Source organism: Bufo bufo, chromosome 1 (genome assembly GCF_905171765.1).
Source record: "Bufo bufo chromosome 1, aBufBuf1.1, whole genome shotgun sequence".
In the NCBI taxonomy this organism is placed as follows: Eukaryota; Metazoa; Chordata; class Amphibia; order Anura; family Bufonidae; genus Bufo; species Bufo bufo.
Genome location: NC_053389.1, coordinates 600,151,499 through 600,178,138, shown reverse-complemented (window position 1 = coordinate 600,178,138; position 26,640 = coordinate 600,151,499). Strand labels below are relative to the sequence as shown.

Below are 26,640 nucleotides of genomic sequence, written 5' to 3'. Positions count from 1 at the left end.
GATGTCCGCATGATTTTTACGGATGCACTGATAGATGGATCGGATCCGCAAAACGCATCCGGACGTCTGAATGAAGCCTTACAGGGGCGTGATCAATGACTGTGGTGATCACCCCATATAGACTCCCTGATCACCCCCCTGTCATTGATTACCCCCCTGTAAAGCTCCATTCAGACGTCCGCATGATTTTTACGGATGCACTGATAGATGGATCGGATCCGCAAAACGCATCCGGACGTCTGAATGAAGCCTTACAGGGGCATGATCAATGACTGTGGTGATCACCCCATATAGACTCCCTGATCACCCCCCTGTCATTGATTACCCCCCTGTAAAGCTCCATTCAGACGTCCGCATGATTTTTACGGATGCACTGATAGATGGATCGGATCCGCAAAACGCATCCGGACGTCTGAATGAAGCCTTACAGGGGCGTGATCAATGACTGTGGTGATCACCCCATATAGACTCCCTGATTACCCCCCTGTCATTGATTACCCCCCTGTCATTGATTACCCCCCTGTCATTGATTACCCCCCTGTCATTGATTACCCCCCTGTCATTGATTACCCCCCTGTCATTGATTACCCCCCTGTCATTGATTACCCCCCTGTCATTGATTACCCCCCTGTCATTGATTACCCCCCTGTCATTGATCACCCCCCTGTCATTGATCACCCCCCTGTCATTGATCACCCCTCTGTAAGGCTCCATTCAGACATTTTTTTGGCCCAAGTTAGCGGAATTATTATTATTTTTTTCTTACAAAGTCTCATATTCCACTAACTTGTGTCAAAAAATAAAATCTCACATGAACTCACCATACCCCTCACGGAATCCAAATGCGTAAAATTTTTTAGACATTTATATTCCAGACTTCTTCTCACGCTTTAGGGCCCCTAGAATGCCAGGGCAGTATAAATACCCCACATGTGACCCCATTTCGGAAAGAAGACACCCCCAGGTATTCCGTGAGGGGCATATTGAGTCCATGAAAGATTGAAATTTTTGTCCCAAGTTAGCGGAACGGGAGACTTTGTGAGAAAAAAATTAAAAATATCAATTTCCGCTAACTTGTGCCAAAAAAAAAAAATTTCTATGAACTCGCCATGCCCCTCATTGAATACCTTGGGGTGTCTTCTTTCCAAAATGGGGTCACATGTGGGGTATTTATACTGCCCTGGCATTCTAGGGGCCCCAAAGCGTGAGAAGAAGTCTGGTATCCAAATGTCTAAAAATGCCCTCCTAAAAGGAATTTGGGCACCTTTGCGCATCTAGGCTGCAAAAAAGTGTCACACATCTGGTATCGCCGTACTCGGGAGAAGTTGGGGAATGTGTTTTGGGGTGTCATTTTACATATACCCATGCTGGGTGAGAGAAATATCTTGGTCAAATGCCAACTTTGTATAAAAAAATGGGAAAAGTTGTCTTTTGCCAAGATATTTCTCTCACCCAGCAAGGGTATATGTAAAATGACACCCCAAAACACATTCCCCAACTTCTCCAGAATACGGCGATACCACATGTGTGACACTTTTTTGCAGCCTAGGTGGGCAAAGGGGCCCATATTCCAAAGAGCACCTTTAGGATTTCACAGGTCATTTACCTACTTACCACACATTAGGGCCCCTGGAAAATGCCAGGGCAGTATAACTACCCCACAAGTGACCCCATTTTGGAAAGAAGACACCCCAAGGTATTCCGTGAGGGGCATGGCGAGTTCCTAGAATTTTTTATTTTTTGTCACAAGTTAGTGGAAAATGCAGATTTTTTTTTTTTTTTTTTTTTTTTTTTTTTTTTTTTCATACAAAGTCTCATATTCCACTAACTTGTGACAAAAAATAAAAAATTCTAGGAACTTGCCATGCCCCTCACGGAATACCTTGGGGTGTCTTCTTTCCAAAATGGGGTCACTTGTGGGGTAGTTATACTGCCCTGGCATTCTAGGGGCCCGAATGTGTGGTAAGGAGTTTGAAATCAAATTCTGTAAAAAATGACCTGTGAAATCCGAAAGGTGCTCTTTGGAATATGGGCCCCTTTGCCCACCTAGGCTGCAAAAAAGTGTCACACATCTGGTATTGCCGTACTCAGGAGAAGGTGGGGAATGTGTTTTGGGTTGTCATTTTACATATACCCATGCTGGGTGAGAGAAATATCTTGGCAAAAGACAACTTTTCCCATTTTTTTTATACAAAGTTGGCATTTGACCAAGATATTTATCTCACCCAGCATGGGTATATGTAAAATGACACCCCAAAACACATTCCTCAACTTCTCCTGAATACAGAGATACCAGATGTGTGACACTTTTTTGCAGCCTAGGTGGGCAAAGGGGCCCATATTCCAAAGAGCACCTTTCGGATTTCACAGGTCATTTTTTACAGAATTTGATTTCAAACTCCTTACCACACATTTGGGCCCCTAGAATGCCAGGGCAGTATAACTACCCCACAAGTGACCCCATTTTGGAAAGAAGAGACCCCAAGGTATTTCGTGATGGGCATAGTGAGTTCATAGAAGTTTTTATTTTTTGTCACAAGTTAGTGGAATATGAGACTTTGTAAGAAAAAAAAAAAAAAAAATCATCATTTTCCCTAACTTGTGACAAAAAATAAAAAGTTCTATGAACTCACTATGCCCATCAGCGAATACCTTAGGGTGTGTACTTTCCGAAATGGGGTCATTTGTGGGGTGTTTGTACTGTCTGGCCATTGTAGAACCTCAGGAAACATGACAGGTGCTCAGAAAGTCAGAGCTGCTTCAAAAAGCGGAAATTCACATTTTTGTACCATAGTTTGTAAACGCTATAACTTTTACCCAAACCATTTTTTTTTTACCCAAACATTTTTTTTTTATCAAAGACATGTAGAACTATAAATTTAGAGCAAAATTTCTATATGGATCTCGTTTTTTTTGCAAAATTTTACAACTGAAAGTGAAAAATGTCATTTTTTTGCAAAAAAAATCGTTAAATTTCGATTAATAACAAAAAAAGTAAAAATGTCAGCAGCAATGAAATACCACCAAATGAAAGCTCTATTAGTGAGAAGAAAAGGAGGTAAAATTCATTTGGGTGGTAAGTTGCATGACCGAGCAATAAACGGTGAAAGTAGTGTATTGCCGATTTGTAAAAAAGGGCCTGGTCTTTAGGGGGGTATAAACCTGTGGTCCTTAAGTGGTTAAGTTATCCTACTCTGCTTTCTGTGTACTTGAATTCTGTTTGTTGCATTTAGAGATGAGCGAATTTCAGGTTATGAAATTTGTTCACGCTTCGTTTACTGGTATGCTGGAGGGGCCAAAAATGGAATATATAGTCTTGTGAAAAAATTAGGACACCCTTTGAAAGCATGTGGTTTTTTGTAACATTTTTAATAAATGGTTATTTCATCTCCGTTTCAACAATACAGAGAGATTAAAGTAATCCGACTAAACAAAGAAAACTGAAGAAAAGTCTTTTCAAGATCTTCTGTAAATGTCATTCTACAAAAATGCCTATTCTAACTGAGGAAAAAGATAGGACACCCTTGCCCCTAATAGCGAGTGTTACCTCCTTTGGCTGAAATAACTGCAGTGAGACGGTTCTTGTAGCCATCTACCAGTCTTCGACATCGGTCTGAGGAAATTTTACCCCACTCCTCAATGCAGAACTTTTTCAGCTGTGAGATGTTTGAGGGGTTTCTTGCACGTACAGCCCTTTTCATGTCACCCCACAGCATCTCAATGGGATTCAAATCTGGACTTTGACTTGGCCATTCCAGGACTCTCCATTTCTTCTTTTTCAGCCAATCTTTGGTTGATTTACTAGTATGTTTTGGGTCATTGTCATGTTGCATGGTCCAGTTCCGCTTCAGCTTTAATTTTCTAACTGATGGTCTCACATGTTCTTCAAGCACCTTCTGATACACAGTAGAATTCATCGTGGATTCTATGATGGTGAGCTGACCAGGTCCTGCTGCAGCAAAGCAGCCCCAAACCATGACACTTCCACCTCCATGCTTCACAGTTGGTATGAGGTTCTTTTCTTGGAATGCTGTGTTTGGTTTACGCCAAACATGTCCTCTGCTGTTGTGTCCAAATAATTCAATTTTGGACTCATCTGTCCAAAGAACATTATTCCAGAAGTCCTGGTCTTTGTCAACTTTATCGCTGGCAAATGTCAGTCTGGCCTCGATGTTTCTCTTGGAAAGCAAAGGTTTCCTCCTTGCACACCTCCCATGCAAGTTAAACTTGTACAGTCTCTTTCTGATTGTAGAGGCATGTACTTCTACATCAACAGTAGCCAGAGCCTGCTGTAGTTCTCGAGATGACACTTTAGGGTTTTTGGATACCTCTTTTAGCATCTTGCGGTCTGCTCTTGGGGTGAACTTGCTGGGGCGACCAGTCCTGGGCATGTTGGCAGTTGTTTTGAAAGCCCTCCACTTGTAGACTATCTTCCGGACAGTGGAATGGCTGATTTCAAAATCTTTTGAGATCTTTTTAAATCCCTTCCCAGACTCATAGGCTGCTACAATCTTTTTTCTGAAGTCCTCTGACAGCTCTTTTGCTCTCACCATGGTGCTCACTCTCACTTCAACAGTCAGGAGCACACCAAACTAAATGTCTGAGGTTTAAATAGGGCAAGCCTCATTCAACATGCAGAGTAACGATCTACTAATTATGTGCACCTGGTGTGATATACCTGTGTGAGATCTGAGCCAATTTAAGAGGGAATACATGTGAGGGTGTCCTATCTTTTTCCTCAGTTAGAATAGGCATTTTTGTAGAATGACATTTACAGAAGATCTTGAAAAGACTTTTCTTCAGTTTTCTTTGTTTAGTTGGATTACTTTAATCTCTCTGTATTGTTGAAACGGAGATGAAATAACCATTTATTAAAAATGTTACAAAAAACCACATGCTTTCAAAGGGTGTCCTAATTTTTTCACATGACTGTACAGTTGGGGCCAAAAATGGAGTTTATACATTTGGGGCCCAATTCAAAGTTTGCCCTGGGTCCCATAGAGCTCTAGTTACGCCACAGATAAATAGCAGTTGCTGAAGTGAGACAACCCCTTCATGGAAAATGTGGCTACATTTTTCCCATGTAGGAAAATGGCAGTTTTGTCTGATAACTCAACATAATGAATATTCCTCCATTTATACCACTACACTATCTTTTTTGTGTATACTTGGCATTTTGCAAGCTTGGCTCCTAAAATCCTTGTATACAGTCATGGTTACGTCTTTGCTATTCCACCATAATGTGTTTCTTGCTGCAATGTAAATATTCGTACCTCCAGTGAGATTACTGGCTTGGAGTGACATTGTGTGTTCTATACAGTGACACTCTTCCTCATTCTGTAGTCTTCCTCTGGACAAGCCTCCTCAAGGGAGTTTTACCACCAGTAGAGATTTAATTCACAGTGACTCTGACTGATTGACCTTGGAAACTCACCAATGCATATAATCAGCAATGCGTTTCACAACTCAATACCTCCTCTGAGCCTGCCTTGTTGCCTTATTCCTAGATGGTCAGAAGAAGCCCATGGGAAAAACAAGAGAAGATAAATTAAGAGTGTTCTCGTGTATGGACTCTCTGAACTAATAGCAGTTAAGCTGTTTGGGACTGGCAAGGGGCTAGGTTTGGCTTCTCAAATGCATTCTCAAAACTACTGATATGCCTTCATATAATGCCCAAATTGGCATAATTAGATTTATTATGTAGAATTTCAGTACATAAAAATCACTTTTTACTTTTTATAAAGTTCTCTTTAATTGAAATAAGGTTCTTAAGGATCCTATGGCTTTTCCTTTTTATTTTTTTATTTTTATTTACGCTTTGCCCACAATTTCCGTGAACATTTCAACTCTACCTTGTATGTATTTGTCTGGGTTTCCTTCTGCATAAAAGTACTGTAAGTATGCTTATCTGCCTACAGGGTGGAGGAATAAACCAGAAGTGGACAGTTGTGTCTAGAGGCGTTATAAAATAAGAGGATTCTCTGTGTATTAAATGTAAAAAATGTTTGTCGTGTTTTACTGTTGCGCTGGTGCCCTTGGGCATATTTCTCATAATGCATCGTTCACTTTGCCTCCTGCCCTTTGGCACTCTCTGTTCTTGAGGTGTCCTTTTTAGAAGATGAGTACTTCAGTAATAAAAAAAAATCCAAGATCTTTGTAAGATGGGGTTAGGAGTGCTGGAGATGTTTTGTTTCTCTATTAGATAAGGATGAACTGGCTGACCTTCTTAGATCATACTTTTTTATGTTTGTTGCTGCTTTTTTGTGCTCCATTTTAACCCTGGTGATCTCGTCTTCATTTTATTATGTAATTTATCGAATAAGGTAAGCGGGGTTACATCGGAAAGTCTGCCATAACTTTGCAGCATAATGCTAGTGCCACTTACTGACTTGATAATTAGTCAACATGTTCTTTATTTCTCATGCATGTGTGCCTTTGCAGCCAATACTCCTGATTAGAAAGTACTACAGTTTTAGTTTCTGAAACATCTATGCAAATCTGTATATTTTTGTGGTTACAAGCTACAATTTTTTTTATATCCTAAAAAGTTGGTCACTGTACAATACTTGCCAAGAATATAGGCCTACCAATAATTTAAGACCGTTACTGGCCGGGGTGTTTACTATAAATTTTGCAAATACCTGTAATATGGCCTAGCTGGTAAGGGTACTTTCACACTTGCGTTTTTCTTTTCCGGCATAGAGTTCCGGCCTAGTGGCTCAATACCAGAAAAGAACTGATCAGTTTTTATCCCTATGCATGCTAAATGGAGAACAATCTGTTCAGGATGCATCAGGATGTCTTCAGTTCAGTCTTTTTTGAATGATCAGGATGGAGATAATACTGCAGCATGCTAAGGTTTTATATCCGGACCAAAAATACTGAAGACTTGCCTGAATGCCGAATCCGGCATTTTTTTCCATAGGAATGTATTAATGCCGGATCCAGCATTCAAAATACTGCAATGCCAGATCTGTCCTTCTGGTCTGCGCATGCGCAGACTGGTAAAAATGTGAAAAAAAAAAAATCCAAACAGATCTGTTTGTCCGTATGACAAATGGACAGACGGATCCGTTCTTGCAATGCATTTGTAAAACTGATGAGGATCCTGATCACTCTTAAAATGCATTCAGTTGCCTGCCGGATTCCTCTGCCGCAAGTGTGAAAGTAGCCTTACTCATTCAAAACATGTAGAGATTGCGGTATTTGTAAAGCATTAGGCAGGTCAATAACTCATTGCTGCATGAATATCTGGTCAAGTTTCTTGAGCCAATTATGCACTTTTTAATAGGTACTTTGGGATATAGGTGCAGGTGTACAGAGACTTAATTGCCCAAAGTAATGAAGCATGATGACCTATTACTTCTCTTTGTGATATGCCATGTAAGCTGCTTTTCAGTCAATATCCCCTTAGGTTTCCTTTATATATTTTATAAAACTGAGTGAATGCTTGTTTGCGCACTAGTTTCCCACCTCCTCCCTAGTACAGTACTGGATTGTGCTACCGTTTATTAATCTGGCATATTTTTCGGGAGGCTAATATGATTCTTGTGGAACTTGGTCTATTCTCACACAGCTCTCGCACTGAACAGCAGTTAAAGAATTGACATTCTTGATGCAGTTTTGTAGTCAGTTCTGCAGCTTTGGATCTTCTATTCACATGACCAATATGTACATAGGGTTTTGTGTATTTTTAGCTGTTAAAATTGCTGACAATGCAGTGTGAGACAGGAAAATGGTGATGGCATTATCCCTTTATAATATCCTCAAGCAAAGTAGGTAGACACAGCTCCAGTGGGGCTGCATTTAGATAGGGGGTTGTCCAAATGGGACAACTTATCTTTGTAATACATAAAGGTGACTAATATATACCGAAGCGGGCCTTTTCATAACCTGTATATATTTCGTTTTTTTCCTTGTCTATTTTTGAACCTAATGTCCTTCTTTTGTGGGAAGAAGCTTGTGCTGAGCACTTGCACATGAGAAGCAGTCCTTCTCTGTCCTTCTCTGTTCATTCTACTTTGCCATAGATCACTGTCGTGACCACTTTGGCAGATTTCTGTAATGTGGTATTTCGTAATTCTCATTCTGATTGAATTGTGCCTCAATAAAACGTTCTTGATATTGTAAAAAGCGCCATGGTTTTGGAATTTGCAGGCTAGAAAATTGATTTGGATATGGATAACTAAACAGGGAATAGGTCAGTATTAGTGCTGTGAGAGGGGAAATCACATCTGTTAGCAGTTTTCAGACAGCCTCACGTGCCACCGGATCACAGCCAACGTTCTCAAACAGCACGAATACTGACCTATTCCCTGACTATCCAAAACCCAATCGCACTTAAACTGCATTATTTAACCTGTTCAATTGTCTATTGCCTTAAATTTGTTTGCACCTAAACATTCTCTAACAACAAAGATTTAGTGGAAAACCATATTTACCATTGGATTTGATCTTGAATGTTGGAAAAGCCATAAGTTCTACCACCAGTCGTCATGGGTTAAAGTCTGGTGGTACGCTTAAATTGCCCAAGGCTAGGTCCACATTTTTAGGCCTCATGCACACGACCGTTGTGTGCATCCGTGGCCGTTGTGCCGTTTTCCGTTTTTTTTCGCGGACCCATTGACCCATCCGGAAGAGAGGGGAGGCCGCACACTGGCCACCAATGATATTACAATAGAGGGGGGGAGGGGGGCCGACGGAGGCCGCACACTGGCCACCAATGATATTACAATAGAGGGGGCTGCACACTGGCCACCAATGATATTCAAACTGGGGAGGGGAGGGGGGGGGCTGATCTCTTACAGGGGGCTATGATACACACAATTAACCCCTTCAGGTGCGGCACCTGAAGGGTTAATTGTGCTGATCACAGCCCCCTGTAAGATCAGGGGCTGCCAGGAAGCAGGGGGCAGTCATGTACACAGTTCGTAGTATATTCTAACTAGAAGCATCCCCATCACTATGGGAACGCCTCTGTGTTAGAATATACTGTCGGATCTGAGTTTCACGATGTAACTCAAATCCGATGGTATATTCTAACATAGAGGCGTTCCCATGGTGATGGGGACGCTTCAAGTTAAAATATACCATCGGATTGGAGAAAACTCAGATCCTATGGTATATTAACTCCTGACTTTACATTGAAAGTCAATGGGGGACGGATCCGTTTGAAATTGCACCATATTGTGTCAACGTCAAACGGATCAGTCTCCATTGACTTGCATTGTAATTCAGGACGGATCAGTTTGGCTCCGCACGGCCAGGCAGACACCAAAACGACTTTTTCCATGTCCGTGCATCCTCCAAAAATCAAGGAAGACCCACGGACGAAAAAACGGTCACGGATCACGGAAAAACTGAACCCGTTTTTGCGGACCGCAAAAAAATACGGTCGTTTGCATGAGGCCTTAGTGGAGGTTCCAGCAATCCTAGAATCCATAAGAGACCTTGATCCTGTTTATAGCCAATGGGATCAGACAAGCGCCATTAGTGGCCAGCATATGCTGGATCCAGACTTGCAGAAGAGCAAAAGTGAACAACACTGCAGATGGGAATCTAGACAAAGGTCCTCTATATAATAAAATACACCAAAGTATAGTGCAAGCAAGTAAATGAGCACAGATGATTTGGTTAATGTTTTCATTTAGGGTACTTTCACACTTGCGACAGAGAGATCCGGCAAGCAGTTCCGTCACCAGAACTGCCTGTCGGATCAGGCAAAACTTATGTCAACTGAAGGCATTAGTAAGACTGATCAGGATCCTGGTCAGTCTTAAAAATGCCTGATCAGTCGAAAAAATGCATTGAAATGCCGGATCCGTCTTTCCGGTGTCATCCGGCAAAACAAATCCGGCATTAATTTTTTTTCACCTTTTTTTCAGTCTGCGCATGCGCAGACCGGAAGGACTTATCCGGCATACCGGTATTCTGAATGCCGGATCCGGCACTAATACATTCCTATGGGAATTCAGGCAAGTCTTCAGTTTTTTTCGCCAGAGGTAAAACCGTAGCATGCTGCGGTTTTCTCTTTTGCCTGATCAGTCAAAACGACTGAACTGAAGACATCCTGATGCATCCTGAACGGATTACTCTCCATTCAGAATGCAGTTCTTTTCCGGTATAGAGCCCATGTGACGGAACTCTATGCTGGAAAAGAAAAACGCAAGTGTGAAAGTACCCTTAGGCCCCTTTCACACGAGCGAGTTTTCTGCGCGGATACGTTGCGGGAGGTGAATGCACGGAATCCTGACCCATTCATTTCTATGGGGCTGTTCACATGAGCGGTGATTTTCACGCATCACTTGTGCGTTGCGTGAAAATCGCAGCATGCTCCTCTTTGTGCGTTTTTCACGTAACGCAGGCCCCATAGAAATGAATGGGGTTGCGTGAAAATCGCAAGCATCCGCAAGCAAGTGCGGATGAGGTGCGATTTTCACGCATGGTTGCTAGGAGACGATCGGGATGGAGACCCGATCATTATTATTTTCCCTTATAACATGGTTATAGGCGAAAATAATAGCATTCTGAATACAGAATGCATAGTAAAACATCGCTGGAGGGGTTAAAAAAAAACAACATAATTTAACTCACCTTAGTCCACTTGATCGCGTAGCCCGGCATCTGCTTCTGTCTCCTTTGTTGAATAGGACCTGTGGTGAGCATTCATTATAGGTCAAGGACCTTTGATGACGTCACTCCGGTCATCACATGGTACGTCACATGATCTTTTACCATGGTGAATCACCATGGTAAAAGATCATGTGACGTACCATGTGATGACTGGAGTGACGTCATCAAAGGTCCTTGAGCTATAATGAATGCTCACCACAGGTCCTATTCAACAAAGGAGACAGAAGCAGATGCCGGGCTACGCGATCAAGTGGACTAAGGTGAGTTAAATTATTATTTTTTTTTTTTCACCCCTCCAGCGATGTTTTACTATGCATTCTGTATTCAGAATGCTATTATTTTCCCTTATAACGATGTTATAAGGGAAAATAATACAATCTACAAAACACCGATCCCAAGCCCCGACTTCTGTGAAGAAGTTCGGGTACCAAACATGCGCGATTTTTGTCACGCGAGTGCAAAACGCATTACAATGTTTTACACTCGCGCGGAAAAATCGCGGGTGTTCCCGGAACGCACCCGCACATTTTCCCGCAATGCCCGTGTGAAAGAGGCCTAACTTGTGTAATCATATCCTTTATCCTATGTTTATTTCATTTTAAAGCATCTTTCCGGCTTTTTCCCCATTTTATCTTTTAGGTAAATGTAAACGTGGATTACATCCGATCAGCTAGTGCCGCCACAGAAACGACTCCAGCGTTTCCTGAGCGTACCTGTGCAACCGTCACTATTGGTGGCATGTAAGTAACTTCTCAGTGAAAACTTTGCTATAATTGATTGGTTTATGGCGTATTGCTTGGAGTAGGTGGAAAAGTGCTTCCTTACCCTTTCATCATTAAGTCCCTGATTAACACAATATCATTGAATGTATTTTGCTGACATACAGCTTTTCCAGTAAGTTTTCTACAAACCCACTATGACATGGATGCCAAGATCCTTCTGCAGCATCTGCATTTTGGACATTTTTTATTTTTTTTATTTTCTTTCTTATCCTTACTGTGTGACAAGTCTTCACGGTAAGGTTTTATAGTATGTGTTCCTGGAAATATTTTAGTAATTTGTCATAGGTACTTCTCCATAGCAGCTAGTCTTGGAAAGTGCTCTTGACCATACTGTTTTTCCCACAGAAAGCCCTTTATGAGACAATAGAGCATTTTCCCAGGAGCTGCTAAGCCGACTGGAACCTGGAAATTGCCCTTATCTGCCAGTTGCACACAAATTGAGACATGTGCTTACAAAGTCAGTTCTTCCAAAGGATTAGCTTAGTCTGTTTTTTGTAACCCCTTCTGCATCCAAGTGATACAGCAGAAGAGGGCCTATAACAGAATATCCTCACGGTCTTGGTTCTGAGGTGAATGTTTTGGGGTTGTCCTGCAACTGCAGACCAGTCCTTTTGACAGTTTGTATGAAAAATGTTTGCCTTCTCTACACTTAGTGTTATCAATGCTTAGTACTTAACATATAGAGCGAGTTACTGCAAATGGGTAGTTTGGGAACTGGCAGACTGTCTATAGGAGGTTATTGGCTAAAGGTAGTTTTAGACCAGTCCATGGAGTGGCTGATTGTCACGAAAGGACACATTCCATTTCTATTAGTCTGTTTTCCCATCATCTGAAGGCTCATGTATAGCTCTTTTCTGTTGACCTCTTAAACACTAATTAGCACTAATCTGAGTTTTCTAGGTGCATTCAGGCACAGATGCCTGTTACCTTTGCACCTCTTATAGTTACACTCCTGCTTGTTAAGTCCTAGCCTGTGCATTATTCGCCCAATTAGAATAATTCTGCTGCTTCAATCTTTGGAGGCTGAAATGGAATATAGTAACATGCTATGAATTAAGGAGAGACTAAATTCTGCATAGGCGCAAAGAGAGGAAAAAGCAAGCTGATCCTCCCATAGGCTGAGATGGGTAAACATATAGTAACTTAACCCCTTAGTGACCACCCATACGTGTGTTTACGGCGGCCCAGTCTAAGGCTACTTTCACACTGCCGTTTCGGGTCTGACTGTGAGATCCGTATCAAGGCTCTCACAAGTGGCCCCAAACGGATCAGTTCAGCCCCAATGCATTCTGAATGGATAAGGATCCGTTCAGAATGCTTCAGTTTGGCTCCGTTCCGCCTCCATTCCGCTCTGGAGGCGGACACCAAAACGCTGCTTGGTCAATGGGGACGGATCCGTTTACATTGACACAATATTGGTGCAATTGTAAACGGATCCGTCCCCCATTGACTTTCAATGTAAGTTAGGACGGATCCGTTTGACTTACACTTAGACTTTTCTTTGACTTTGTTATGCAGACGGATCCGTACTGAACGGATACCAGACTGATCCGCACCTAACGCAGGTGAGAAAGTAGCCTAAGCGCTGCATGGGTCCCCGGCTCTCACATGAGCCGCGGCCCTGCCCTAACAGCCCGGACTGGCAGGAGTGCCGATCCGGGCTGTTTAACACTTTACATTCTGTGTGCAATGGCGTTTCCACATGTATTGTGGGGTTCCGATGTGTGTGAAGGCTGGCTGGGGTCTCATGTAGGCCCCAGACCAGCCCTCAGTAAATGTAAAATACGCTTTTCAATGAAAAAAATTGCAAAAAAATAAATCTTGTTTGGTAATGACCTGGACTACATAAATATCAGGTAAATTATCCCCTACGGTGAACGCCGTAAAAAATAAAATAAAGTGTTCTTAGGTGCCACCGAAAAAATGTAATAAGCGATCAAAAAGCGCCATTTACTCCTAAATGGTACCAATGAAAAATACTAGTTGTCCCGCAAAAATCAATCCCTCACACAACTCCTTTATTAAAAAAAAGGTGTTTTATTGCAGTAAAACATGAAAAAAAAAAACAAAAAAAAAAAACCTGTGGTATTGCTGTAATCATATTGACCTACAGAATAAAGATGTGTTATTTATGCCTAAAAATAAATGCCGTAAAATTTATAATGTAAAAACGCTGTGGCAGTATTGCTGTTTTTCCCATCTTCCTCCAAGAAAGAGTTAATAAGTTCATCAGAAAGTTGTGTACCCCAAAATGGCGCCATTAAAAACTACAACTTGTCCTGCAAAAAACAAGCCCTCATAAAGCTATATAGACAGAAAAATAGTTATAGCTCTTGGAATGCGATGATGAAAAAGGAAAAAAAATATACCTGGTCAGTAAGGCCCAAAACAGGCTGGTCACTAAGGGGTTAACATTGCTGGCAGTACATGCCTTGCTGAATATACTGCACAATGCAGACCGCAATCCCACTTAGGTCCATATATATTTGGACAGAGACAACATTTTTCAAATTTTTCTTCTGTACATTACCACAATGGATTTTGAACAAAACAATTTTAAGTTCAGACTTTCAGCTTTAATTCAATGGGATGAACAAAATGATTGCAAAAAAATGTGAGGAACTAAAGCATTTTTTTTTATACTCTAACCCTTTATTTCAGGGGCTCAAAAGTAATTGGACAAAATAAATAAATTGTAAATAAAATGTTAATTTCTAATACTTAGTTGAAAGCCCTTTGTTAGCAATGATTGCCTGAAGTCTTGAACTCATGGACATCACCAGACGCTGTGTTTCCTCCTTTTTAATGCTCTGCCAGGCCTTTACTGCAGCGGTTTTTTCAGTTGCTGTTTGTTTGTGTGCCTTTCTGTCTGAAGTTCAGTCTTTATCAAGTGAAATGCATGCTCTATTGGGTTAAAAAAAGGTATAGGAAGGAACCGCAGCACTCCAATCTTCAATCTAATTGTGTGTTTATTGACACTGAACCAAAGCAACGTTTTGACTTTACAAGTCTTTTTCAAGCTATACATGAATAGTGCAAGTGAACAAATCTTATTGAGCCATCTATACAGGGATTGGTTAAGCAATTACCACAGAGGAAGGTCAACTCCTCCCCCTCCTCAGTGCTCGCATAGTGACATTATCATATACTCATCACATTGTATAACTATCACATTAGTGCATACTTGTATCATCAGACACTTATGTCAGAGCTGTACTGAATAGTAGTCAACAGGACCACGCGGGAAAGACTGCGTCTCCAGCACTCTATTTCGCTTGCGCGGCTTCTATGAATCGAATAGCGGCCGAGACAACACCCACTTCCGCTCACCTGACTGGAAACTGAGGTCGCTGTCAGGACGCTGTAGCCAGCGCCAGTCAGCTGATCTGTCACGTGCCTACAAGCGTCCTGGTAACATAGCAACCCCCCGGTCTTCTTCCAAACAACTGCAAATTCATTCCAAATACATTGGAGATCCATTTAATCGCATGAGTATATTCAGAGTGCGCCGCTTTCCTAGCCCAGTCAGTTACCACAAAAAAACATGTACATATATATACACATAAATATACATAACGACAGTGGATAGCCCACCTACAGTCTGGGACCGGCTATATATACACAGGCTCATCCAAACAATGAAACCTATACTGGCACTGCCGGGTATGCAAGGAGGTGTACCATAAAAAGCTTGTTAATGACCATGGTAAGAGGACTCCTGGGTATAAAACCCCAATCCATGTGGTGGGGGAAATTTATAAGGCGTGTGTATATATATGTGTGTGTATGTATATATGTATATATGTGTGTATGTATGTGTGTGTGTATATATATATATATATATATATATATCAATGGATCCCTCCACCAGAGTACAACGCTAACTAACATTCACACCTGGGGACCAAAATGAGAAAATCTCTCCGTAGGGAGGTATGCTGCCCTGATATAGGCTCCAACTGGGTCCAAAATCTATCAGGAGGGCCCCTCCCCATGTCCCCTTCATACATGTTAACATTTAATCCATCCACCTCCTCGGGATTAAATAGTGCCTACCCCCTCATTTTTAAATATCCTGAGCTCCCCTGTATAAACGATCCATAACCCATCATGCCCATAAACCACAAGGTCAGAAGAAGGGAGGGTAAATGGGTCTGCCAATATAGAGGCACCTATACATAGTACATTCCCCCAATTGCATAAAACCAGCAGTCCAGTGATGTTTTCAATCGTTCAATTAGCCAGTTCCTCGATTGCATCTGTTGACATCCACCTATAGCTCTGACATGTGTCATACGAAAATCTGTGAAATCTAAAAAGAGAGAATTTAAAACAATAAGCACGACTCTTCGTCGGGTAACTTCACTTATGTTACATTAAAAACTTTTACGTAAGTGAATGAACTGAGTGGGGGGCACTCTATAACTGGAGACACATGAAAGGTAAAAATAATAATTTATTGAATAGAACACTAATTGTTAAAAATATGAGGAAGGGGTACCTTTAACCCCGAAACGCGTCTGGCACTGAACAGTGAGGGTTAAAAGAATAGCGGTTTTAAGGATAATCCGAGATTACCTACAACAAAACAGTGCAAGACATTTTTTCCAGCTGTAATACCTGCTGTTGAATACGGAACCAAGGACACGCCCCCTGGAGTCGCATGACAGTCAGGTGATACGTCACGAGGGGCATTGCGGACCACGTGGGACGGCTCACAGGTTCTGCAACGAGAATCTGCGTTACCTAAATATCAGGAAGATGTCATCAATATACCTCATCCAACCCCTCACAAATCGGTAAAGGGTGGATGGGTATATAGATGACTCTTCTACGTATGTCATGTATATGTTTGCATAAGTTGAGGCTAGGGGTGGGCGTCTGGGCGATATAGACGATATGCGATATAAACTATATAAATCTGGCCAACGATAGAGATTTCGTTTATATTGCCCTATTGCAGTAGAACATGACATGCGCCGCTCTCGGCACTCACCATGTTCTCCTGAGCCGGCACAGTGGAGAAGGAGAAAGTCCCTCCCTCCCTACTGTGTGCGGCTGCTGCTGACCACCAATGAGAACAGACTAGGAGGAGGAGGGGAGGGACTGTGGCCACTGCGCCACCAATGAGAACAGAGAGGAGGAGGGGAGGGACTTAATACAAACGTAGCCTGAGGGATTAATTGCGGCAGATCACGGCGCGCAGTAATAGAGGCCAGGTATGGGATATGGCTGGCATATGCAGGCAGCTACATTTGTATTCGGGCATATTAACTATATTCATTGGTGGCGCAGTGGCCACAGCCCCTCCCTTCTACTCCCCCTCTTCAAAGTATTACATTAATTGCGGGCCTCCCCCCCCCCCCCTTCCACACGATTAAATCATTGGTGGCAGTGGCCCCAGGGTGGTAGCTTATGATCGGAGCCCCAGCAGTGTAATCGCGGGGCTCCGATCGGTTACCATGGCAGCCAGGACGCTACTGAAGCCCTGGCCGCCGTAGTCAGCTCCCTGCTGCTGTGTGTACTATGCACATGGCAGCAGGGAGAGTGTGAAGTCCTATTCACCCTAATAGAGCTCTATTAGGGTGAGTAGGACAAGGGTTCTAGCACCTAAGGAGGCTAATAGTTATTAAATAAAAAGTATTAAAAAAAAAAAAAAAGTTTAACCCCCCCCCCCCGAAATATAGAATATATCGCGATATGTATATCTCATATCGCACAGGCTTAAAATTATATCGCAATATAGATTTTAGGCCATATCGCCCACCCCTAGTTAGGGCCATATTTGACCCCATTGCAGTCCCCCAATACTGGATATAAAACTCCTCAAAGCGGAAATAATTACAGGTCAACAAAATGTCCAACAGGGAACACACAAACTCGCACAACTCCGCTGGATAGTTAGTAGATACCAATGACTATCGCTTCTAGACCCCGTTCATGTTCAATGCTGTTATACAGTCAAAGGACACTACTAGCCTGTCTCTCACTGAATGTGATGTCTCTCAATTTATTAAGGAAATCTGTCGTGTCTCTCATGTAAGACGCGGCCCCCGTTGCTGATGTTCTGAATAGTTTATCCAAAAAGATAGCTGCGGGAGCAAACGCAAACGCAGAGGCTTTAGCAAATTCTTGTGAATCTCGGGCAACGTGTACAGTATTGGTGTTACCGGATGTTGTTGTATGAGAAAGGAATGCAATTTTCCATCAATAAGATTATTAGCATAAGCATTATCAACCAAGATCATTATCTTTCTCATAATCTCAAATTTTGGATCCATATTAAAGGGGTTGTCCGAGTTATGAAAAAAAAAAAAAAAAAAAAAAAAAAATATATATATATATATATATATATATATATATATAATATAGCACTGAAATTCTGATGGGCAGCAATATATAACTAAGCTAAGCAAGTTTTATGCAAAAAATAAATATATATTTCCTCATTTCCCTGGTCCTTTCTGGCCCTTTGTTTACATGCAATAAAAACAACCTCTGCCCCTCCCTCTGCACTGCTAAGGGAGTGAATGTAGGACTACAAGTTCCAGCTGTATAATGACACTGATAATACAAACAGGATCTTCCCCCTACCTTCTTGTTCAATGCTCTCTAGTCCTTCAGCTCCTGTGCCCAGAATTGTCACTGCTGCAGATACCCAGTGTGTGCAGCTGAAGGGGTTAAGAATCCTAGGAGAGAGGCAGTGAAGGGGGCGTGGCCAGCACAGTGATGTCTCGTTTACAGGCTTGTAAACTAAGTTTATCAGAGCAGGTAGAGTAGCTGACCTCACAGGTCATGTGACCCTCAGTGAAATCTGAGAAACCAGCCACTGGAGATAAAGTGAGTGAATTGGAAAGCTGTTACATTTGCCCAGTTAGGAACATAGAACAAAAAAATAACTCAGACAACCCCTTTAGGCTACTTTCACACTTGCGTTGTTCTTTTCCGGCATAGAGTTCCGTCACAAGGGCTCTATACCGGAAAAAAACTGATCAGGTATGTCCCCATGCATTCTGAATGGAGAGTAATCCGTTCAGTTTGCATCAGGATGTCTTCAGTTCAGTCGTTTTGACTTATCAGGCAAAAGAGAAAACCGTAGCATGCTACGGTTTTATCTCCGGCTAAAAAAACTGAAGACTTGCCTGAATGCCGGATCAGGCATTTTTTCCCATAGGAATGTATTAGTGCCGGATCCGGCATTCAGAATACCGGAATGCCGGATCCGTCCTTCCGGTATGCGCATGCGCAGACTGAAAAAAAGGTGAAAAAATAAATGCCGGATCCGTTTTTGCCGGATGACACCGGAAAGACGGATCCGGCATTTCAATGCATTTTTTCGACTGATCAGGCATTTTTAAGACTGATCAGGATCCTGATCAGTCTTACTAATGCCATCAGTTAGCATACATTTTGCCTGATCCGGCAGGCAGTTCCGGCGACGGAACTGCTTGCCGGATCTCTCTGCCGCAAGTGTGAAAGTAGCCTTAACCGGTCTGCACACTTCCCTATCCTGCAACTGACTCCTAATCTCTGCAACATTTTTATCCGTGTTTATGATGACAATCACTCCTCCCTTATCAGCCGCTTTGATGGTTAATTCCTTATGCCAGCTGAGAGAGGGGAGGGCATCACTTTCTTCCCTGGTCCGATTGGAACCCCGTTTATCTAGCATATGTTTCCTCAACTTCATGATATCCGATCTGACCAGGGAAATATATGTGTCAACCGCCTTATGACTAAGCGGAGGCTGAAAGTCACCTGCAAGATGTAGGCCCAACTCCCTGAGTGTAAGCATACTGTGTTCTCCATCCATAGTGCCTGCTGGACTAGACCTGTTCATCAGCTCTTGATCATTCAAGAACACCCTCAGTTTAATCAGTCTAAAGAAATTTTGCAAATAAATTTCATTTTGAAACCATCAGTTAGTTAACGGGCAAAAGGACAACCCCTTATTTAACAACATTAGTTCACCATGTGTTAATTCATATGATGAGATATTTACCACCAATAATGTCCCATTCAGCAAAAAAAGGAGGAAACACAGCAAAATTTTCAAAATGCAAGCACCACACCTCAAATCAGCTCCAGGCCTTTTATGTGCTTAATTGAGAATGAAATAATGAAGGAATTGCCCACACCTGTCCATGAAACAGCCTTTTAGTCAATTGTCCAATTACTTTAGGTCCCTTTTTAAAAACTGTGTGCAACATGTAAAGGAGCTGAAACTCCTAAACCCTTCATCCAATTTTTAATTTGGATACCCTCAAATAAAAGCTAAAGGTCTGGACTTTGTCAATGTCCATTATATAACTAAAACTTGAATATGTTTTAGTAAACGGGTAATCAAAAAAAAATTCTTTCAGTGTTCAAATATATATGCACCTAACTGGATATCTGAGGCCATACATAGATAGCGCAGCTTTTTCCATCTTCACCTTTGAAACCAAGGAGACAAAAAGATGTTCTGAGCTATATAAAACTGGGCTAGATTACCCTTTTATCACTCTGTTTACTGCTGGGCCTTTGAGATCACAACAGCGCTAATATATTTCTAAAATATCCAGTTATACTCCTGGCTTTAGGCTGTTGCTAAAGTTAGACATGGTGCTAGTGTTTACACCCTGAGCTTTGTGTATGAGATGAAAGCTGCACTTGAGGATTAAACTGTCTGACCTTTATTTTTTTTATTTTTTTTATAGTCCTCCCTGGAATTTTTAATATGTTTTGTTCCATTCTGTAATTTAATTGTCAAAACGAGCTGCATCTTACTAGAACATTGGTCAACTTGAGGTATTCTTGGACACAGTGGCCATTTGACATTTTTGCTACTGAATCATGGCAAAAATGTTGCTATTTTGCTTTGAATTTGTCCTAAACGTGTTATGTTGTGGTAGTCGCGGCAATAATCCCCCATGATTGCTACATTTGAATATGCCCTTATAGTGGAAATTAAAACGGAATCCATTCATTAGCCTGAGACTTCCTGTACTGAGCATGTAGGTAGTCTTCATGCATCTGAAATTTTTATTACACATTGCCATACCCTATACCAGAAAAATGGTGTATTCTTATATACTGGTCAGACTGAAGAGCACATCAGATTTAGCTGGGAGCTTTTTTCAAAACTAAACAATTTGGCATTGTTTTAGAAGCACAAAATGTTGTATGAACGACGCCTAAGACAGAAATCCCCTCTATCTTTTGAGGAAAGAAAAGATGTGCAACTTCCTAATGTTTCAGTCCCTCGCTATTTTCAGAATCCATTTCCAGACTGTGAACAGCTGGAAAACGTAATCTAATGCTTCTCACAACTGAGAGTTGGCTACAGATCTGTCGTTTAGGCCACTGTCTGGTAAATGACATCTCTACCTATTCTTAAACATCATTGCAAACTATCAGATCTGGAGACGTCTGCTGCTTTATCACAGGGGATTGCCTGGTGTCTCCCTGCATTGTGTTTCATTAGGTTTTCAACCTATGGATCTAAACTAAAATGTTCTCGTATATTGACAGCACCACAGACGTTGGTGAGTGAAATGCAAAGCATATATTTGGTTCATCTTTCATTGTACAAAGATTTATTTACTTCAAAAAAAAAAAAAAAAAAGCCCTTTACACATAAGAATGCTAGTGGTAGACCCCCATCAATCAGTTATCTCCTATCCTGCTTGTCTCAATCAAGTAAATGGGCCGAGCAATTGCAATTTTACTGCCTTGCTGCTATATTCTAGACTGTGTGCACTTAAAGGCTATGCGCATGCCATTTAGTAATTTTGGCCTACATATAATTTTTTAATTTGGTGTTTATTAGTCTGTATCTGTATATTTACAGATTAGTACACTTTCTGTTCAGAAGCCCTGACCGCTCATGTTTAGCCCTTTATCTCTGGGCTTCTCACAACTCAAACTAAGGCCTCATGCACACGACCGTTGTTATATTCCTTGTCCGTTGTGCCGTTTTTTGTGATTTTCTGCGGACCCATTGACTTTCAATGGGTCCGTTGAAAACTCGGCTAATGCACCGTTTGTCATCCGCATCCGTGATCCGTGGTTCCAGTCCGTCAAAAAAATATAACCTGTCCTATTATTTTCGCAGAAAACGGTTTGCGGACCCATTCAAGTCAATGGGACCGCTAAAAAACACTGAGGCACACAAGATTGTCATCCGTGTCCGTTTTTTCCCTATCATTTGCATGGCAAACCTGTCTTAGTTTTTTTTTTTTTTTAAAACTTTCCTTTCCTTCATGTCTGGTGATCCTCCAAAAATAAAGGAAGACACACGGAAACGGATCACGGAACAACGGCACCCCATTTTGCGGAACGGAACACAACAACGGTTGTATGCATGAGGCCTAATAATGGGTTTTTGAGCTGTCAGGAGTTCAGAGATCAGGGCTGCACATGCTTCTGTCAGGACTCGCTGTGAACAGAAAGCCTTCTATTCTGTAAACAAAAACTGAAATCTGTGTAGAGAAAAGTGCTAAACATTTTTAATAAACAGTATTGGAAAAAATGATTTGTAGCCCAAAAAGAGTAGAATGCAATAAAAAAAAAATTGCCCCAAAGATGTCCTTAGCCTTTATACAATGAAGAGGATGCAGTACTCGCATGAGTGGCGTGATTCCTTCAGTCATCCACGGGGTTCCAAGAGGCCGATCCACGCTGTTCTGGAATTGATAACCGATGTTGAGGATAGGTCATCAATATCGCACTGCATAACCCCTTTAAAAAGTTAGTACTCCCCCTTTAAGGGAAAACTCCGGTTGTACAGTTGTCTAAGGGCTCCAAGTAAAAGGAGTATGTTCCTATACATGTATAATGTACAATGTTTTGCAGGCACCGTGGATCTTAAAATCATTGAATATTGGTTACTACAATGTATTTTCAGGGGTGTAGGAAAAAAATATCATTCAGGGGTTCTGGAAGCTGCACTCCAGCTTAAGAGTTATAGGTTTGCCTTGCAGGGCATGCTGGGATTTTAATTAATACCAAAATGTTTACTGCAGCTGGTCTGAGCCCCTGGGTGCTGTGCGGTTGGAGAGTTTAATGCTTCGAATAGATTAATTGTCAGATAAGCTTTATGACCTTGCAGAATTTCTGAATCGGATCATCCCAAGCTGGGGTTAGAAGACTTTGATATTAACACAGGTTTTCTTTGTATCACTGTCACATGGATTGGATGTGTATCATGTTGCTTGTAGTTCCTGGAAATGCTGAAATATTATTTATCCCCATCTGACACTGAAGGTCTTTAGTGTCCTGATCTACTTCAAGTAGCAGTCCGCCTCATCTGCCTTCTTGTATAAACTTATTTTACTGAGCTTACTGCTAGCACTGAACAGAAGATGCTAGAGCTCAGTATTAGGCCTCATGCACATGACCGTTGTGTGTTTTGCGGTCTGCAAATTGCGAATCCACAAAACACGGATGGCGTCTGTCTGCATTCCGCAATTTGCAGAATGGCACAGACAGCCATTAATATAACTGCCTATTCTTGTCCACAAAACTGACAAGTATAGGACAGGTTATATATTTTTTTTGCTGACCACGGAACTGAGCAACAGAGGCGGAAAGCACACATAGTGCTGTCAGTATCTTTTGCAGCCCCATTGAAGTGAATTGGTCGGCATCTAAGCCGTATAAACTGTGGTTCGGATGCGGACCAAAGCAATGGTCGTGTGCATGAGTCCTTAAAGGATAACTGTCACACTTGGACCCTAATTTCAATTTTCATATATGTAGTTACTAATAACATGATATTCCAGAATCAGTTACTATTAGACTGACTTACCCCATATTTAATAAGATTCAGCCCTTAGCAACCAGTCTGCATAAAACTGCAGTCTCACTATTCAGTTAAGATGGCCGCCACTGCCCTCACCCTGAGGCTAATCCCGCCTGCCCTCACTAGCCAACAATAGCCCCTCAAAAGTGGCAGTAACCAGAGCCTTCCCCCCTAAAGGGTTAACTCCTGCAGCACAAAGGGGTCCTGTTACCACATGTTGCTTTCATTTATACACTGAGCAGATGGCAGATCTCCCTTCCCTGTTGTGCGCTGCTTCAACTCTGCATTCTCCAGCTCTGCTGAGTGAGGGAGCGTCTGCCAAGCGCAGGGACAGGGAGAAGTGCACACAGCCTAGGCACTGTTATCAGCTGCTGGGGAGGACCTGGCTTTAATCATTTACTTACAGTTCCTGGCTGTCAGTAATCTGACTTTGCACGCAGCGTGCTTCTGCGTCCTCCGTCCTTCAACAGATAGACGGACCATGCCTAGCAACCCTATTTTAAGCACAGGTAAAAGTAGGCAGTACAGGGAACAAAACTGTGGAATTAAGGGGTAATTTAATACACAGTGAAAAGTTGAAATAGGGCCACCAAGGAGATATTAATCACCACAAGCCAATACTCCAAAAAAAAAAAAAAAAAATACGACAGTTATACTTTAAGGGCAAGTTTGTGTTTGGACTTTGTTGTAGTAATCTCAATTTTTTATTTTGTTTCTGTACTTTTGAGTCTAGAGTGACTTGTTAGGCTATTTTCACACTAGTGTTTTTGCTGGATCCGGCAGGGATCAGCAAAAACGTGTCCGTTGCTGATCATACAACAGTGTGCATCCATTATAAACGGATCCGGTTGTATTATCTTTAACATAGCCATGACGGATCCGTCATTTACTCCATTGAAAGTCAATGGGGAAGAATCCGCTTTCTATTGTGGCAGAGAAAATGGATCTGTCCCCATTGACTTGTATTGGGGGTCATGCCGGATCAGTGTTGCTCCGCATCCCAGGACTGAAAGCAAAATACAACATTGTTGCATTTTGCTCTTCGGTATGGGAACGCAACTAAGGGCTCTTTCACACTTGCGTTGTTGTGTTCCGGCATAGAGTTCCGTCGTCGGGGCTCTATGCCGGAAGAATCCTGATCAGGATTATCCCCATGCATTCTGAATGGAGAGAAATCCGTTCAGGATGCATCAGGATGTCTTCAGTTCCGGAACGGAACGTTTTTTGGCCGGAGAAAATACCGCAGCATGCTGTGCTTTTTGCTCCGGTCAAAAATCCTGAACACTTGCCGCAAGGCCGGATCCGGAATTAATGCCCATTGAAAGGCATTAATCCGGATCCGGCCTTAAGCTAAACGTCGTTTCGGCGCATTACCGGATCCGACGTTTAGCTTTTTCTGAATGGTTACCATGGCTGCCGGGACGCTAAAGTCCTGGTTGCCATAGTAAAGTGTAGTGGGGAGGGGGGGGCAGTATACTTGCCGTCCGTGTGGCTCCCGGGGCTCTTCAGAGTGACGTCGGGCGCCCCACGCGCATGGATGACGTGTCGCATGGATCACGTCATCTATGCGCATGGGGCGCTCTGACGTCATTCTGGAGTGCCCCGGGAGCCGCACGGACTGTAAGTATACTGCTCCCCCGCTCCCCACTACTACTATGGCAGCCAGGACTTTAATAGCGTCCTGGGTGCCATAGTAACACTGAACGCATTTTGAAGACGGATCCGTCTTCAAATGCTTTCAGTTCACTTGCGGTTTTACGGATCCGGCGGGCACTTCCGGCAAATGGAGTGTGAAAGAGGCCTAAACGTAATGGAATGCATTTTGGAGCATTCCGTTCTGTTCAGTCCAGTTTTGGTTTTGTCCCCATTGATCATGAATGGGGACAAAACTGAGGTGTCCCCCCCCCCCCCCCCCCCCTGATATTGAGACCCTATGATGATCTCAATACCGGAAAACTTAAACTCTAGTGTGAAAGAACTGGAAATGTAAAATGTAAAAATCACCCTTACACAGAAAAGTTAATTTGTGTTTTATACATGAGCCATGTCGCTGTGTATATTACCCTTGTAGGATACTTGCAGGCAGATAAAGCACTGCCGTTGTCTGCGTGAAGGATGATGTTCTGGAGGTGCTTTCAGGATTTCATGATTTCGGATATTTTGTGATTGTCAGGGCTCCTGCTCTATCAGCTGTTTTGGGCTAGTGGCAGAAACTGTGCAGTAGGCAGACTGTTTAGTCCACTGTGGCTTCCAGCAGCTTCACTCCCATTCCCTTGCAGCTGAGCTGCAGTACCCAGAACATTGTGATTCTGTCCACCATATAGTTCCCGGGCCAGCCCCTGCCCCGATCGGCGGATTGGCAGTTCTGTAGCATCCCCACCAATCTGATTTCTATCTGTCTAGAGAATAGGCCATTAATATCAAACATCTGGAGAGTCTATATCGTTGTTACGGACTGTAGAGTGAATTTCACATGCAATTAAAGAAACTAGGTAGTTTATGCCGCCCTAACAATGGACAACATGAATTACCCATAGGACCTCTTATTATAAACTGCTAAGGTTTGTTCTGCAACAATCCCACATTTCATAGAAAACTTAGATTTAAAAAAAGCACAGATTAGTACTCAGGGTGGTTCGCCTATGCCTTTTTTTCCCCATCTGGTGCATGTATGGCATATCCCAGGAATCGAAATTATGGTATGGGCTCTGATCTGTTCTAGTTTTGGCCTGTCACCAAAAAATGTGGTTTGTGGTTAATTGAGCCTGGAAGAGAATAGAGCGGGTGCTGCTGTACTTATGCATGGGGCTTTCCTCAGCATCGTATCCACTAAAAATATTGTGCCAAAACAGACTCCTAAGAAAAATGGAGAGGCCCTTTTGCATGCATTATGTATACCTATTTTAGTTGTTGTGACACTTACAGGTTGTCTACTATCTCTTTATTATTTTATTTTTTTAACCCCTCTGATTTAACCTAATAATATGGTCCCCCATGATATGGTTCCTATTGTGCCTCTGACTATTCAGAGACTTGCATCTTGTGATTGAGCTTTAGCCTGTATCCTTTACCTTCTGCTTGTGATGGTTTCTCCTTGTCGGCTCATCCAAGAAGAAAGCAGCAGAGTGAATCTCCCAAAAATATTCTGGCGGTCCTGCACCAAGCACATCCAGTAGACACGGAGTCCTGAGTCTTATAGCTCGGCAGCTAATCGCTGTATGGACCCTCCTACTACATAACTGCACCCCCTGTCTCCTAGGGCCAAAATAATATTTTCTGCAGAAATCGTTACTCGGGAGCAGAACTAAAGTAATTTATTGCGATAATGAGATATCTCATGATAAATACCCATCCAACAAGGAGATGTTATACTGTATGAGGGCCAGCAGGGGATGTTATACTGCAGGGCTGGCCAACCTGCCGCTCTCCAGCTGTTGTAAA

At 42.3% G+C, this 26,640-nt stretch overlaps 1 protein-coding gene across 2 annotated transcripts in view; it reads left to right on the top strand.

Moving 5' to 3' along the window:
* The window catches only part of SND1 (staphylococcal nuclease and tudor domain containing 1), a 627,617-nt gene that overhangs the window by 193,679 nt on the left and 407,298 nt on the right, over positions 1-26,640 (top strand). For both annotated transcript variants that reach the window (XM_040413516.1, XM_040413515.1), the window contains exon 12: positions 11,272-11,372. In XM_040413516.1, the coding sequence (XP_040269450.1) occupies positions 11,272-11,372 (101 nt within the window). The remainder of the gene's footprint in view (positions 1-11,271; positions 11,373-26,640) is intronic.